At 46.7% G+C, this 15,918-nt stretch overlaps 1 protein-coding gene across 1 annotated transcript; it reads left to right on the top strand.

The window, feature by feature from the left end:
* Positions 1-482: 482 nt before the first annotated feature.
* Positions 483-13,902, top strand: LOC119181220 (monocarboxylate transporter 5). Its single transcript, XM_037432405.2, has 5 exons — positions 483-505; positions 1,915-2,150; positions 3,828-3,971; positions 7,500-8,516; positions 13,256-13,902. Exons 2-5 carry the CDS (start codon positions 1,931-1,933, stop codon positions 13,477-13,479), a joined length of 1,605 nt encoding a protein of 534 aa, XP_037288302.2. The 5' UTR covers positions 483-505; positions 1,915-1,930; the 3' UTR covers positions 13,480-13,902.
* Positions 13,903-15,918: the final 2,016 nt, after the last annotated feature.

Here is a 15,918-nt window from a genome sequence, read left to right as displayed (position 1 = left end):
TTCGTGTCTGCACACGCGCAGACACACAAAACAAACAAAAAGAAACGTTGCTCGCAAAAAAAGGGCAGAGTATAGCAACAAAATGACCCGACAAACCGTTAAGCCTTTGACCCTATGCGAGAAAAATATAGAGACAAAAAGTCAACACGCAATGCCACTGTAGCAAACGTTATCGCAAAAGTGAAACGGTGCACCTATATATGCAGCACTCGAGCACAGCGCCGATAGGCTTGCACTTGACGCTCAAATGTTTTAAGCAAACCTTCAGCAAGTATCGATTGAGCTGGTCGTCCTGTCCCAGTTGTGGCAATCCAGCTCTAATATTCGATGACGGGCTATCTATAGGTTTTCGGTACCTTAATATCACCGTCCGGTAGTGTGCCACTCGCTTGAATCGATACCTCTTAAAATACGTCGGCTATTGCGCGCTTCTCCCTTATACGGGCACGTCTGACGATTCCGCCACGTACATCTAGTTCACGTCTCGTCGAAGGCCTGGATCCGTGTAAGTTGTCGTCTTGATTACTTGACGTTGTTGTCTGATTAAAGATCTATACAGTGTATTGCGTTTAAATCGTCCCAGTGATACATGACCTTTCCAGATAAGCCGCTGTCATATTGTTGCACGCGTGCGAATTGCTTTCGGTTGCGTTTAAGGTAACGTCGCGTTACGTTACTCCTGATACCGAATGAAACAGAGTGATCTTATGTACGTGTATGCCGACTATAGACGAGGCTTGCTATCACTCACGTGGGCCGTTTCTTGTTCGCAGCTTTACGTCATCTCGATGGCGTCGCCGTCATGCCAGATGATCGCAGATACGCAGCACATGAAATGGGGTTATCATACAGAATCTTTTACAACAAGCTTTGCAATGTCTTAGGTGTCTTGAGAAAATGTGAGGGCCTATTGCCAGCTTCTCAAAGGCTTTCGATATTTGATATATATGTGAGGTTCAACGTCCAAAAACCATGGTATGATTATTAGAGACGCCGTAGTGGAGGGCGCCAGAAATTTCGACCCCCTGGGGTTCTTTAACGTGCACCCAAATCTGAGCACGCGGGCCTACGACATTTCCGCCCCCATCGGAAATACAGCCGCCGCAGCCGGAATTCGGTCCCGTGACCTGCGGGTCAGCGGCCGAGTACCTTAGCCATTAGACCACCGCGACGGGGCGGCTTCTGATATTTAATGCGCTCTTTACATCACATACGAGTTATTACAACTTAATTTGGGGTAATGAAATTAAGCAATCCATTAGTATTCATATTATCTTACAGAAGAAAACGCTACGTTCCGTTGCTGTAACCTCACTTTGAATGCCCATACTTCACAAATATTCGTTAAGTATAAATTATCAAATTAAACCTGCTCTACAAATATTTCTTAGTAATCTCTTTCAGATCTGCTACCATAAAAGGTCGCGGCTATATACGTACACTTAGGCCACTTTCAGGGCATATTTCTAAAATCACTGCGTTTTTTACATTCTGCGCATTACTTATCTGAGTAACGAGTATAAACGGAGAAACTTGGCGACTGGATAAAAAGAAAAGAGAAAAAGTGCACTGCGTACACTTGAAGTACTCGCACGAACCAACACTGCAGCTTCTGTTGGCTGAGGTTTAACACTGTTCACTTGCCCTTGACCAACTTTTTTGCTAGTGTCCTTTATCGAGGTAACTTAAGGCAATTAGACGTGATTATAGGCAATGCCGATGCAGCTCCACATAGCGTTTAATCGCCACTGACTTCTGTTTTTTTTTCTTTGGGTCGCTCTCAGCCTACCGCCCTCAAAGATGGCGTGGTAGCTTAAGGCAATTAGACGTGATTATAGGCAATGCTGACGCAGCTCCACATAACGTTTAATTGCCACTGACTTCTCTTTTTCTTTTTATTTGGGTCGTTCGCAGCCTACCGCGCTCAAAGATGGCGTCGTCGGGCGCGCCGGCGACCTCGACGCCACCTGGCATGGACTCTCGGCGCAGCTGGGTGGTGCTGTTCTTCCTCAGCTGGTGCATGATGATGACCACTGTGAGCGTGCGTGCCGCAGGCGTCATCTACGTGGGCCTCGTCGACCACTACCAAACCAGCCGCGAGGAGGCCTCTCTCCCTCTCACCATACACATGACCGTCCTCTGCTCAGCATGTGAGCACGGGAGCGCCCGCCATCTTGGCGCGGTGGCTTTGAAAATTACCGTGGCGCGAAATTAGAACATAGAAAGGAATTAGAGTTGCGTCGATCTGCCTCTTACACTTTTTTATGCTGTCCTTTGCCGTTTCGGGCAGGGGCCGCAGCGACTAGTGTGGCCAGAACGACAGCCTCCGAGAATAAGAGATGTTTCGTGACTTTCCCGCTAGTGGAAGCACGCGCATGCGCCGTCGAATCGTGAAAAACTTGCCAACTGCGCTGCTTACGCTACCTTTTCTTGGTCGCGGTGATTTCCGCCGTTTGTCTTTTTTTTTTTTCATCGCGATAGTACGTGTCAAGGACACGTATAAACACTGTCGCAAACTTGAAAAAGAAAAAAAAAAAGAAAACGACCTGATCAGATGACGTTTGTAAGCAACAGTAATTTCCGGGGTCTCGCGAGCCAAAACCACACTACGATATGATTATGAGCAGCGCCAAAGAGCCGGATTCCGGAAATTACGACCACCTGGCGTTGTTCGTTTACGTGTGCTAACATGATATATGTATGCAGAGGTGTGGTCTGTTTGCATACGTGCGAAACGACTGCTGCAGGATATAGCATGTGTGTTCATTAGGACAAACAAAGAAAAAGAGCGGGAATGAATATGTGTCAGCAGCATTATGAATCGCCTGTAAGCTATCTCTCAGGGAAAAGTGCACCCGGCAAGGCGGCAGAATTAGGCCTGGGCCACGACCACGTCCTGACAACCACATACGCGCAGTGAACGCGCTTTAGGATTTTTTTTGTGGTCACAAGCCTAATGAACAGTTTATAGCAGATATTAATGTTTCTTTTCCTTATTTTCCGATCATAGTGGACGTAACTGGTGGTGGTTTTATCTGCGTGTGCATAAAACACATTTGTTTGTACTTCGTCCTCGAGCATCTGTGTGACGGACCTAAACGTTTTGGACTCTGCATACAGAGGCCTCCTCGTTTGTGAGCTGATGATCGCACTTTGATTCTGGCAGTAGTGACGCTAGCAAAATAGTAAGAACCACTAAGTGACATGACGTAGGTCACTGGCGCCCTGTTCATACGGGCCAACCACACACACTGGCCCAATAGCGATAATTATACATACTGTCTGCACATCGGTCATGCGGTAGCTTGCTAGGTGACTGAAGTGTCAGAGAAAGATATTGACAACCATCAGTTTGTAGTACGAAGTGACTAAGAAATCCATACGAATTTTCCAGAAATAAAGCTTTTATAGTTGCTGAGAAACTCGTTCTGGTCCGGTTATCGAACACGGGACCAAGACTTTTCGGGGCGGTTGCTCTTGGACCACCTCGGAAAGGCGTTAATTTTTGTCTCTATCCTGGGTCCACGATGAGCTTCTCGGCAACAAACTCTTTCTTTCAGACGTATTATTACGTGTTTTTTTAGAGGCTTCATGCTATGACCGCGTGTTTGACAACTGCCCTGTTTTTTTTTTCGTAGTTATGCTTAGCGAGACAGAACTTTGCATTCCATTCAAATTGCATTGTAGGGGTGTGACGTCGCAAGTGACGTTTCAGCTCAAGTCATGTGACTTCTAGCTTTTAACACGAAAGTATAGAGACTACAGCTCTAAGTTTGTTTTAGTTTGTAGTGTGCATCATGCTTTATTCCACACTGCCACGCTTTCAGCGCTCATCGGAGGCTACCTGTGCGAGCTGTGTTCGTACGAGGCGGTGTCCCTGGGCAGCGTGCTCATCACGGCGACGTCCATGATGATTTGCTACTTCGCGCCCAACATCGACTTCATAAATTTCTTCTTCGGCGTCCTTCACGGTACGTAGACAGTGTGGGCATACACTGAAGGCTCTATGTATGAAAAAAAAGTGGTTTATCCGTCTGATATAGGAATCAGCACAACACGTGACAGTGAAACGTGTAATCACAAAAGCAGTTAATTGTTTATTACTCATTTTGTTCATTGTTTATTACTCATTGATATCTAATGTCTATTGGTGTTTAGTGGCTACATCACTCTCAGATGTTGATTGATATCTGGGAGCACATTTTTTTCCACCACGACAATCAACAACTCGCGACCGGTACTCACTTTCAGGAGACACTGCACGCACCTGAGCGTCGCGCAAATCACCCTTGAACCACAGCGTTCGTCAACCGTGCAAGCGAAACCCAACGGTCATTCGATCGCTTTTGAACTCACGGTCCTCATCAGTCACGATCATGAACTCACGATCGTTTCGGTCTTGCATCGGTGTCTCTATGTCAGCGTAGGGTCGCCATGCGCTCTTATTCACAAGCGCGAGAGACAGAGTGCTCAGCTTGTGCCATGATTGCGCGAAGGCCTCCCGCTCCCTCCTGGCATGTCCGTCGCTGCACCGAACTGACTTGCGCGACATTCACCTGTCGACACTGTTGTATTTCAGCGGCGCTTAATGCAACACTTCCCGTAGTCGATATCATCACAGTCGTATCAGTAGACGGCGGAGATTCACGATTTTCGCGTATCGAAGCTGCCCTGTACTGCACATGCTTGCACAACGCGTGAGACGAAGCACGTGACTGCCTCGTCACCGAGTCAAATCAGTGCGTGGAAGCGTCGCAATAACAGACTGCGTTTGTGACCTGCGAAATCAGCCCCAGAAACCTTGTCGGAACTGATTGCGGAGGCAATGCTACACTTTGTTTCAAGTAGAGCCAACACCATCTAGGTGGCGTTGGTGTATAGACTCTGATGCCACAGCGTCAGTTAGAGTGCTGGCATCAGAGTTAGAGTGCTGGCATAGAGTGCTGGCATCCCGCACGGCCTTGCACCGGCCGTGCGGGACGAGACGTTGTGGAAGGAGCTACTTTATACCGAAGAACAAGCTCATCCGATGGAACGGATAGAACCTGAGAGTACAGTGAGTGCGCACGGCGGGAAGGATGCATGCGACTGCGATGGCCTAGCTGCTGCATCCACGGCGAAGTGATTGCGCCATGCCGAAAACAATGAGAAAATGCATGGAGAAGTACCGAAAACAATGGCGAGAAGAGCGAAAATGATTTATTTTTTGTCTGCGGAATGTAGTTCTCCAAAAGACACGAACGATCAATGGCACAGTGCCTCCAGACATGCTGGTTAGTAGGGGCTGAATATCGAGGCAACACAAAGGCGCGTTTTAGGCACAAAAAAAAAAAAAAACAGGCAGGTAAAACAACGTTTCAGGCCTCTAACATTTGAAATATAAGCACAATATGTTTTTTTCTTACATAAATAGAAATAATTTCAAACATTGACGTGCGTGATCTGAATCTATGACTCAAAAATAAATTATTGCATGATATAAATTATCATCATTTACGAGTGGAAAGCGGCGCTAAAAAGACGGGACAAGAACGTGCACTAGATCGCAGCGACTTCCAGCGATTAATAATTGATGTACTCGCTAGTCGGTACGAGGTAGAATTCGGACGACTTTGTGTTATCTTTCGGCGTGACATTATGCGTTGCTAGCAAAGCATGTATTGACTGCTGTAATCTCACAAGTCAACAAGCGAGGCAAGTACTGATCGATGCAATCTGATAAACGGCTACCAAGCGGCATGTATTGACTGCTTTAATCTCAGGTATGGAGAAGCAAGGCATGATTTTTGTGACCTCAGAGATCGACCTCTCTCGGTGACCTTTTGTGAAGGACGAACCCACTTCTATAGTCGGACGAAAAGTGCGCGGCGTTTCCTCCTCGTAGGCGTATACACGCACGCAAGCCTGCACCAATGGGCGCGCAGTCAAGGGTGACGTCATGATCTGGATTATGGGTGAACCCCGCCTTCGTAGAATGTTGCCGAGTGCTTAAGCGGCACTATAGATTTCTTCAGTCGAGGAGAAGATAGGCTGCTGCATTGCCACCATCAGGGCGGGGCCTCTGGCGTCTGTTTAAGCTGTATCTGACTACAGTAACATGAAGTTGTATAGTGTCACTACACTCTTCATTACTTCCATCTCGGTCTTTGACTCCGTTTCAGTCACGTGATTTATGACGTCAGTCTCCTCCACCCTCATGATTCTGTCTCGCCATTCGCTTCTTTAAAAACGGGGACATCTTGGTTCCTGAACCCTTCGCGTGATATTTTAACCGGTGACACATTAGTAAGAGTACAAAAGCGCGTAATGATGACACTGCTGTCAGTGTCAGAGATTCACGGTTTGTACCTGACTCATTAAATCTACGTAATATTACGTGCCAATATCGCGATATAATAGTGAAGCACGCAGTAATGAGGAACTGCGAAAGAATTGTGTTCGCCTGCGATCAATTAAGGTGCAGCTCAATCTAAGTACATGCGGCCTTTTTGTATTTCGCAGTTCGTCAAAATGCGACATCCGTGGCGGAGAAGTGAATACGTGACCTTGCGCTGGCAATGTCACGCCACAGCCGCTAAGACGGTAGCTAAGTAGTTTCTTACAGTTTTATTTTCCACATAGACATACAGAAAAGCGATGTTGTGGGCAGTGGACCAACGCTATCTAAAATAGGCTCTCAAACCTCACTACGGCATATGTGGCAGTGCACACCGCATTAAACACTGAACACGAACAAGAACGAGCAACACAAGCGTTGACAACACAGCACCTGTGCTGTCCTGTTGTGTTCGTCGTTACATGCGCGGTGCGCTACTGTATGGCATAATGTTCAACCAGCTTACCCACAAGAATATTCTAAAACGTGCACTGACTGTCACACTTGGCAGAAGACAGAACAATAATTATAAAAATTATAACCCACTATCATGACTCAGTAAAAAAGTGCAAAAAGGTAACGCACAAATAGCAATCTACAATAAGAAATGCGTTGTTCGACCTTGACATGTTATAGAAGTATAATGTATTAACAAAAGCGATTGTTCAGTCATTACACAGTAAGTGTTGAGAGAACTGCGCAATGCCAAAAATAACACAACCAGCTAAATATTGAAACCAATATGTTTACGTAGCGTGACTTATATAAATATTTATAAGATATGGTAATTGCATGCATGTTGTTTGTTTCCCGTAGTGAGTTCTGCAAAGCAGAACTTCCCACATTTCCCGAGATCGAGTGTTGCGTGTATCTACGTTAAATGAGAAAGAGGAAATAGTCTGAAGTGATTTGCGTCCTTTCTTTAGTTATAATTCTTAGCGTCTAATTATAGAGTTAGTAGATAAATGTTTCAGAGTGAAACCTAATGCAACTCCCTTAAAAGTTGTTCTTAATAGATTTCGTATGAAACAGAGGGTTTCACAAAGCCTTCTTTATTATATGACAATTACTAATGTTTGAAGCAGCTCATTCATTTGGTTTCGTGTGGTTCTGACCATCGTAGGCGGAGCGACCTCGGGCATCTTCGTGGTCGCCAACGTGCTGCCGTCGCTGTACTTCAAGAAGTGGCGCGCCACGGCCACCAGCATCGTGTGGTCCTCGCAGTGCTACAACGTCTACTTCATCCCGCAGCTGGCTAACTACTTCCGCGTCACGTACGGCACGCCCGAGCTGTTTCTGCTCATAGGCGCCCTCTGTCTCAATGCCCTGCCGGCGTGCATCGTCATCAAGACCCCGTCGTGGGCCCTGAAGGCCCGCAAGACCTCTCCAGCTCGCCGGGGAGTTGCCTCCTCGGAGGGCGACGTGGGCCTGAAGAAGGCCGAGGCTTACGGTGTCGCCAAGTGCAATATCCACGACGCATCGGGCGCCGCAGAAATGGAGGAGATGCTGGACTCCAAGGCATTAGACGGTTCCTCGGCAGTGAAGATCGTCTGCAGCCCCAACAAAGACCTAACAGACGACAGGGTCATAGGGTCCAGTTGCGACGCTTTGGGCGTGCGCGACATGCCTCGGGGCCTTAAGGGAGTTCGCGACAAAACCATGTTGCTGTGGAAGAACACTGGGAAGGCGCTCTTGAGCTGGAAGTTTTACGTGGACGGCCTGTCCTACGCCTTGGAAGTGTACACCATGTCCACCTACTTCATGGTGTACGCAGACATGGCCGTCGACAAGGGATTGAGTGTAGAGAGTGCCGTTTACCTCCTGCACGCTTACTCTACCGCCGACCTGGCGTTTCGCGTGCTCAGCGGGTGGTTCGTGGACCGCAAGTACCTGCCCATCGAGTGTTCCAAACTGGCCGGTTTCGTGTTCAGTGTCGCCGGTGCGCAGGCTATAAGGACTTCGAAGACCCTTGTGCCGCTGATATTTTCTTCGCTGTTGTTTGGTTGCGGCACCGGCATCAACATAGGCATCATCGCGCCCCTGCTGCAGCACGACTTCAAGAGAGAGTCGCTCGCCATGATGTTCGGGGGAGTCATGTTCATCACGGGACTCATAATTCTGACGAGGCCTCCTGTCGTCGGTAAGAACGCTTATTCCTCAGACGTCATTGTATCTTGCGTAACATTGTAACACAAGAAACACATTGAAGGGGCCCTATAACGCTGCTGATTGGTATATAGTCGAGGCTACCGAGAACACGCGAGCCAGATGATAAAATATTACTGCGCGGCACGTGACCTGGAATTCACAATTGTCAAAGACCGCTCGAAATCGTTCCATCTTCTTTCTATATGTGATGCCATATACCCAAAAGACCGCGCCGCGCATGCCCAAATTTACCGGCCATTGACTGATTTCAGTATCTTGAGCTGCATAGTTAGCGCGGTCGCCGCTGGAAGCCGCCACGTGCCTGTGCGCTCATTCATGATCACACGGACAGTGTTGTTGTTGTTGTTGTTCTCCTATTGTTAGTGGCGCATACCCACTGTGGGGGATTGGCCAAGAATCGAATGGTTTTAAATTTTACTGTTCAGATTTGGAATGATGGAGGTATAACAGAAAGATTACCGATAGCCTAGGAAAGTGTGGTGCTTAATGTAATGCATACAAATATTTAAATAAACGAATTTATTCTTAGAACAGAGCAATAATCTGATTTTATACGTATATAATAATGTGGACATGTTAGGATAATGAAACTGGTTAATTAGTCAACCTATTAGTTTCATCAATATAGTCCCGGACGGCCACGCATACTGCCCAAGGTCATGTGACGTAACTTCTTTCTCCAGTGCTATCTCTCCCTGCCTATATCTTGTAGCACGCCCGTCGGAAAGAAAGAAGAGAAAAAGCAATTACAGCATGCGCTCACACTTGATTGATTCTAAAGAAATGCGTTGCGTCCGATTTGTTAAGCAATAAACTCCGTTAATGACGTCATTCGATGGCTACTTGAAGAAGTGTTGCAAATAACCCTTAAAGGTAAAAATTAACGAAGTTTTACGTGTCATGGTCATGACATAATTATTAAGAACGTCGCAGTAGAAACACCGCATTAATTTTGATTACCTTGGGTTCTTTAACGTTCGCCCATGTTTTTTTCAAGTACGTGGCTGGTTATTACTGCATTTCAACTCCATTAAAACCTATAGCAGTCGTGGCCGGAAATAAAAAACCTCGATGACGGCCAGACGTTTTTTTTTTTCGGAGGTAGGCTTTGTGGTTGTTCAACCGCCAGTTACGTATGTTTTACAGCAAAAGCTGTCATGAGATAGCAACAGCCGATCGTGTTGGCGTAATTGTCAGCCGCCACCGCTACCATTGTCCTTGTTTGCAACAGTCATCATGTGAAATGACAAAAAGAAATATCTAGGATCGGATGATACTTGAACCTAAGACCTCTGCGTGGCAGTTCAGTATTGTACCACAGAGCCACACCGGCGCCTGAAACGCCTTCGCAGAAAATTTCTTTACAGACGGCGTGTCGAATAAGGAATCACGTTAACAGAAATAATTTAGCCTGATGGAACAGTAAAATAACAACGAAGCGTCACACAAGGCGAATTGCGCAACGAGTAGGGTTCGCTTGTCTTCCAGCGCATTCCGAAAAGCTTATGCGTAATTTTTCATCGCCAGCCACAGCACCGACAAGCGCACATATTGCCTTACAGAGATGTAGCAGATACCTACCTCGCTTCTCTGCAGAATTACACAAATAATGGCTTGGTATAGGGGCACCGCCTCCCCACTTCGCAGAAATTATGTCCATTTATAACGTAGTGGCTCACATGCAAGTGTAAAAGGCCGCTCCTCCAGCTTTCGCACGGGACTGTAGGTGTGTTCCAATACTCACCGTACACGGCTAAATAGACAACTAAATGGACGGCGGCCATCTTAGGTCCCATTCCAATTCTCACGTAGCCGGCAAAGTAGACGGCTCCGAGAAGAACGCATCGTATAGACAAATACGATGCAGGCTACTTTGCTGTGTAAACAAGATGGCGGCTCAGCGAATCGCTCAGATAGACCGATTTCTCGCCGCAATGGTAGTCCTCGCACAAGCAGACGCTTCTTCAGAAGCTCAATGTCAGTAAAGTTTAATTTTTTTTCAAATTTAACACAAATTAAGCTAGAAAATACAACTGTAACGTTTGTTTATTTCGACTTTCTCTTCTCAACGCGAGGTGGCGCCTCGTTGCGTAAAAGCCTAGAGTTACTGTATTATGCTATCTTTTAGGTAGCATATACCTAAAGGTAGCATATACAGTAACTCTATAAAAGCCGTCTAGGTGTGTTCTAATTTTCGGACAGCATGGGCTCGGTGCTGTCTTCTAAGCAGCCCGCGTAGACTGTCTACGTGCTGTCTAAGAATTGGAACACAGCCTGTGCATGTGTCGGCGAGGTGGCCGAGTGGTTAGGGCAATGAAAAACTGTGCATGCTGCATGTGCTGCATATGCCTAACGCTTTAACGCGATAGCGTTAGAGAGCGCGTCCCCCAGACATTGCGGCGTCGACGTCGGTGGCTGTGAGCGAAAAATCGAGAACGATGCAAATAAAATACACGATAAAAAAATCCTGGGTTTGAGTGGTGATCGAACCCGAATTGTTTAGGTCCGCGGCCCGGGTCGTTTGCATGGCAAGCGGACGTTCTACCACACAGCCGAGCTTCTGGTTGTGAATCCAGTGAAAATAACTTCCCCGGCTTAGAAATGGAGTAAAAGTAGACACATGCTTCACAATATACAACATTAAATATTGCAGTAATAATGCGTGGTAAAAGCGCCCATTGCCAGCGAGAGTCGGAACATGTGGTTACCATAATGAATTCGTGGTTTAAAGCCGCTCACCCACTACAAAAGGCACGTATACGTTACTGTGCCTATTCTTGGTAGGCCACGTAGAGGGTGCATAGCAAATTCGAAAACGCTTCATCAACTGTGTGTTTCAAGTACGCACTAGGAACAGGACATCGCTATTGTGCTCTACCCTTAAAGGCGAAGCTTTAAGGTATCCTAATTCTTTCTTTCTTTTGTGTATGCTTGTATGTTTATGTACGCGTGTATATGCAAATTAAAAATTTTCTGAGGGGAAGGTGGGTGCGTGTAGACCTCCATCTCCATGCCCCACCTCCTGACAATGCCAATGTAGCTAACAGAAAAAGGAACAGTCACCACAAAACCACAATTGACCGTTATCGAGAAGTCTCAGCCGTACGATCACCCACGCCGGATGTCTCGCGGCGCAGAATTTTCCTCCCCGGAAACCTGTCGCCGGTTGGCAAGAAGCTCGTGGCAAAAGTTGGCTCGGAGCGTGTGCGTGTGTGGAATGTAAAGTTGTTGCGATACGGGTGACCTGGGCGCTGCTGGCGAGACCGCTTACGACAGCTACCTCCAGTTTGCTACTCGCGTCTCGATTTCAACAACATTCAATAACCTTTTTTTTTCTGTAGAAACACCGCCTTTAATAAATAAGTTCCTCCCGTAGCCCCCGAGAGAGTGTATGACTTACACAAGTCGATTGTCGTGAATCGTGATTCACCAACATTCAAGTTAATAAAACCTTTTTTTTTGCACAGAACTGCCTTAGCACTTTGCCCACACATCAGAATTATTTTGTATATGTTTTTTTCTGACATTTATGTGTTTTTATAATTACTGCCGCTGTCTCATAATCGGTCGTTGAAATACGACAGATCCCAAGCACAGTGGCAATCACTGCAATGCGACGCAGTCTGAGAGTAGTGGCGGATGCGGCATTATTTAGGGGGCGAATACCTTAGGGTCTCGGTTTGTCGGCCTGTCATGTCGTCGTCACGGTCCACCATAAACTAGTATGCTCCACGAAAATTGAGTGAATCCCACTATTCGTCTACAGTCCATAGTATTCACAATACGAGTTACACGTTCGTCGTTACTGCCTTGAACATTATTGGGTTCCGCCGCGTTGTCTTAATTCCCGACGAAATTTACCGAAGCGCTCAAGTTTCTCAGCTGAAACCGGAGACACAAACGCGCACCTTTGCGGTAAAGCCACCTACCCTAAATACCACTTCTTGAAACTTATCCTCAAAGTGATGGTGCGTTAGTGGATGGGTGGCGAGTAAAGCATTAAAGACGAAAAATTTTGCTGTAGGAACCATGGGCGTGCAATGCATGTTTCGATCCTCCCCCGGTTTCACGTCAGTGAAGCTGAAAATTTTTTTTTGTTTTGTGCCAAACGTCACAAGGTGCATCGACGTTCTTGTGCAAACTGAGTAGTTTTGCGGATACCGTGAACTTGCCAGGCACGTCGACTACACGGGTGGGTATACAAAAGGTAGCTTATCGTCTGTCCAACGCCTCCTCTAGAAAGATGCCTGCCGCGTGAGTCGAAAACCTCCTGTCCATCCCTTTTCCCCCTTCCTAGTTTCTAACGGGAGTGGTAGCTGGCGATCATTGTGGTGGCCGCTTGCAACGCACATGTGTGCATGCGCTCACTGCCACCTCTGATGCTGCACCACCCCAGCCCCATTGAAAACAACATGGTAGGGATCTCGATGTACGCTTCCCTCCGCCGCCGTCGAGGAACCCTACGACAGAGGAGAAGGGCTGCTGGCACACGCTTTAGAGAGAGGGGCAATGGCTCCCCCATTTCTCTTAATTGTCCACCGCAGAAGCACCTCGCATTCAATCAGCACGTTACTTTTCGAGATTTTCGTGCACATGCATTTGCTGTGCAACCACTTTACCAGTATATAGGTGTTCTGTGACTTTACTAACAAATGTCATTTCGCTTTTTTTTTACTTATCGCTGTTATTACTGCGCCTTTTGTGCTGCAGGCTACTTCCGCGACACCATCGGAGACTACGACGGCCTCTTCCACACGCTCACCGTCGCCAACGCCTTCTTTGGCCTCATCTGGTTGGCGCGTGCGTTATGGGCGAGAAGGCAGTCCGCCAAGGAGAAGGCGGCCCAGAAGGCTGCGCCGATTTCTCAGCAGGTGGCGCACCTCTCGGACAACACCACTGTTCCCCTCACGGCCACAAGTGAAGCCGCCTGCTGACGATCACGTGTTCTTCTCAGAGACTGCCGCTGTGCACGGTGGTGATCAGTGAAGTGATCGGCGCATCGTGATGAAATCGAAGTGGCAGCTTCGATAACCGCTGTCGATTACAGCGGATAGCGATGACCATCGAACGCATTGTTTCGTGATTAACAGTTGATGCAATCTTGGTAGTCGGTGAGACACATGTGAACCGCCCTTACTTTGTTTATAGTACACGATCACCGATACCGAGGACATCCGATAGGCTGGACTACACCGTTTAAGCGATAATTGATACCGGTGGTGTTCGCGCCTGTGACTGGGCCACAAGTCTTTCGCGAAGTGACGCACTGCCTGGACGATGAGTTTTGTACGCCTCGTGGACGTTCAGACTGGTATTGTGGTACCTACCCTAGACAGTAAAACTGAAAGCCTGCAATACCGCTAGTGTTGGACTGGGAAACTTGCAGCACCGGTGTGCAACTGCATCGAAGTGTTGCTGACGCTGTCTGTGATTAGTGAAATTAAACTTTATGCTACGACGAAGCAAAACGTCAACATCTTAGAAATGCTTCATTTATGTAAAACTTTAGAGTGGCTCCAACAACAAGAAAAAAAAATTACATTTCTGGTGTTTTGTAACCACATCGATTCCTTCTTTAGCAGAAGAGACGGCGGATGTTTCGAAATGCAGCTTTTAAAACGTACTTAACCGTATTTGAAATAGACCTGCTCGAAAATTCTAAATGAATTTATCCAGCCAGACGGGTCATCCTGTTTTGGAAGCAACGCGCTCGCTTCGCATGTTTCTTCGTCTTTTGCGCCACAAAACACGGGAAAAAAAAACTTGGAACAATGTAGCGTGCCGAGAAACTTTACTCATAATGATTTCGAACGGGAAGCACAATTCGTATCCCGTTGCGCTTGTTAGATGAAACCTTCTATAGACGAACATGTGTATTTCAAGTTGCGTGAGAAGAATGAAATTGATTTGGAATCGAATTTGATCGTTACTAAATTGTTGAGATCCAGGATCCTATCGGATCGCCTTTTGAGCACGCTATGTACAAATGGAATTACGCTTGTTTAGAACGACTGATCGCGTGGTTGTGAAAGCGGTTGTTTCGACGGCGAGCTTCGGCCTGGGCGGAGCCTATACGCGCCGATACGTAGCTATGTGCGCCCCATTAGGTCGACGGCAGCTACCGCTGTTTACAAACATGAAATCTAGCTGTGCACACGAGATTAGGCACTGGACATGCCGTCCTCTCTACCACGTCGGGTCAGCGGAAGAGAGCTCCAGTTCAATTGTCGTTCCATTGTCACGCGATGAAAGGAGAGAGCGAGGATCTGGTCCATGTGTGCCAAAGTTGTCTTCGCGGCTCCAGCACCGAATACGACAAACTACCCTGCGGATGTTGCTCGGCTAGCTAACGAGTGAAAAATAGGAACTTCGGCGAGCTAAATGTCGGGAGAAAGATGCATGCAGAAGCACAACAGCGACGAGCTTTATGCGCGGCAATGGACACCTCGCGTTCGACTTTGCAGATGGCTCCGGAAACTGATGTAACGATACTGAGTGCTCGCGATCGACCAGCCATATTCGGTTGGTAAAAACTGTGCTTCTGCGACGAGGGTAAACATGCTCAACCAAGTGTAACCAGCTTTCACTCGCATAACGCAGCCTATAGCTGAGCAAAGATGGAACCAATATTTATTGTTATCTTTATGGACATGATACGAGGACATCTTGGTGTTCGAATAATATGCTGGCTACCACTAAACTCTTAGAAGGGTAGAACATTAAATATACAGGGTCCTAAAATTGCTTACAAAGCTGCTTCTTCATTTTTCTATGATGCGCCTACAAAAAAGCTGAGATGACAAATAAGTTTTCTTTCTGAGAATTGCGCATGAATTTCCTCTTGGCATTGGTCTACAAGATAGTGGTTGTCAACTTTTTTTTCAAGCCTTCCGCCATTTGGCGGTATTGTTCAGAACTTATTTGTAATTCTGTGTGACGTGATCAAGCGATGGACGATGCCGGAGAATGTCGATGCGTAGTTTCTATCAATAGAATTGTTATCGGCGAGGTCAATGAAAGGATGAAACAAAGATGTTTACAACTTTCTGACATTTATAAGTACACCTCGCTGCCATTTGAACGGAGCCATTCGGGAGTGCACGTTCCTAGAAACAACAAACTAGACCGTCGACGACTTCATGAGGAAGTTTCTGTGATATACTGGCATGCTCCTAAAGATGAGCGTGATGCCCATTAATCAAAAGTTTTAAAAAGTTTATCCAACATTTAAGTGCAGTTAAAGATCAACATCAAAAAGAGTGTTTTTTTTTTGCTTTTCTGCGAAAAATACGTATGTTTCTCGACATGGTTTCTGACGAAAAGACAATAAGAATTAAAGAACGAGCGTCTATCGAATCACACGACTTGCAAAA

The sequence above is a fragment of the Rhipicephalus microplus genome, chromosome 3 (assembly GCF_043290135.1).
Source record: "Rhipicephalus microplus isolate Deutch F79 chromosome 3, USDA_Rmic, whole genome shotgun sequence".
Classification (NCBI taxonomy): Eukaryota; Metazoa; Arthropoda; class Arachnida; order Ixodida; family Ixodidae; genus Rhipicephalus; species Rhipicephalus microplus.
This window is presented reverse-complemented; position numbering and strand designations above follow the sequence as displayed.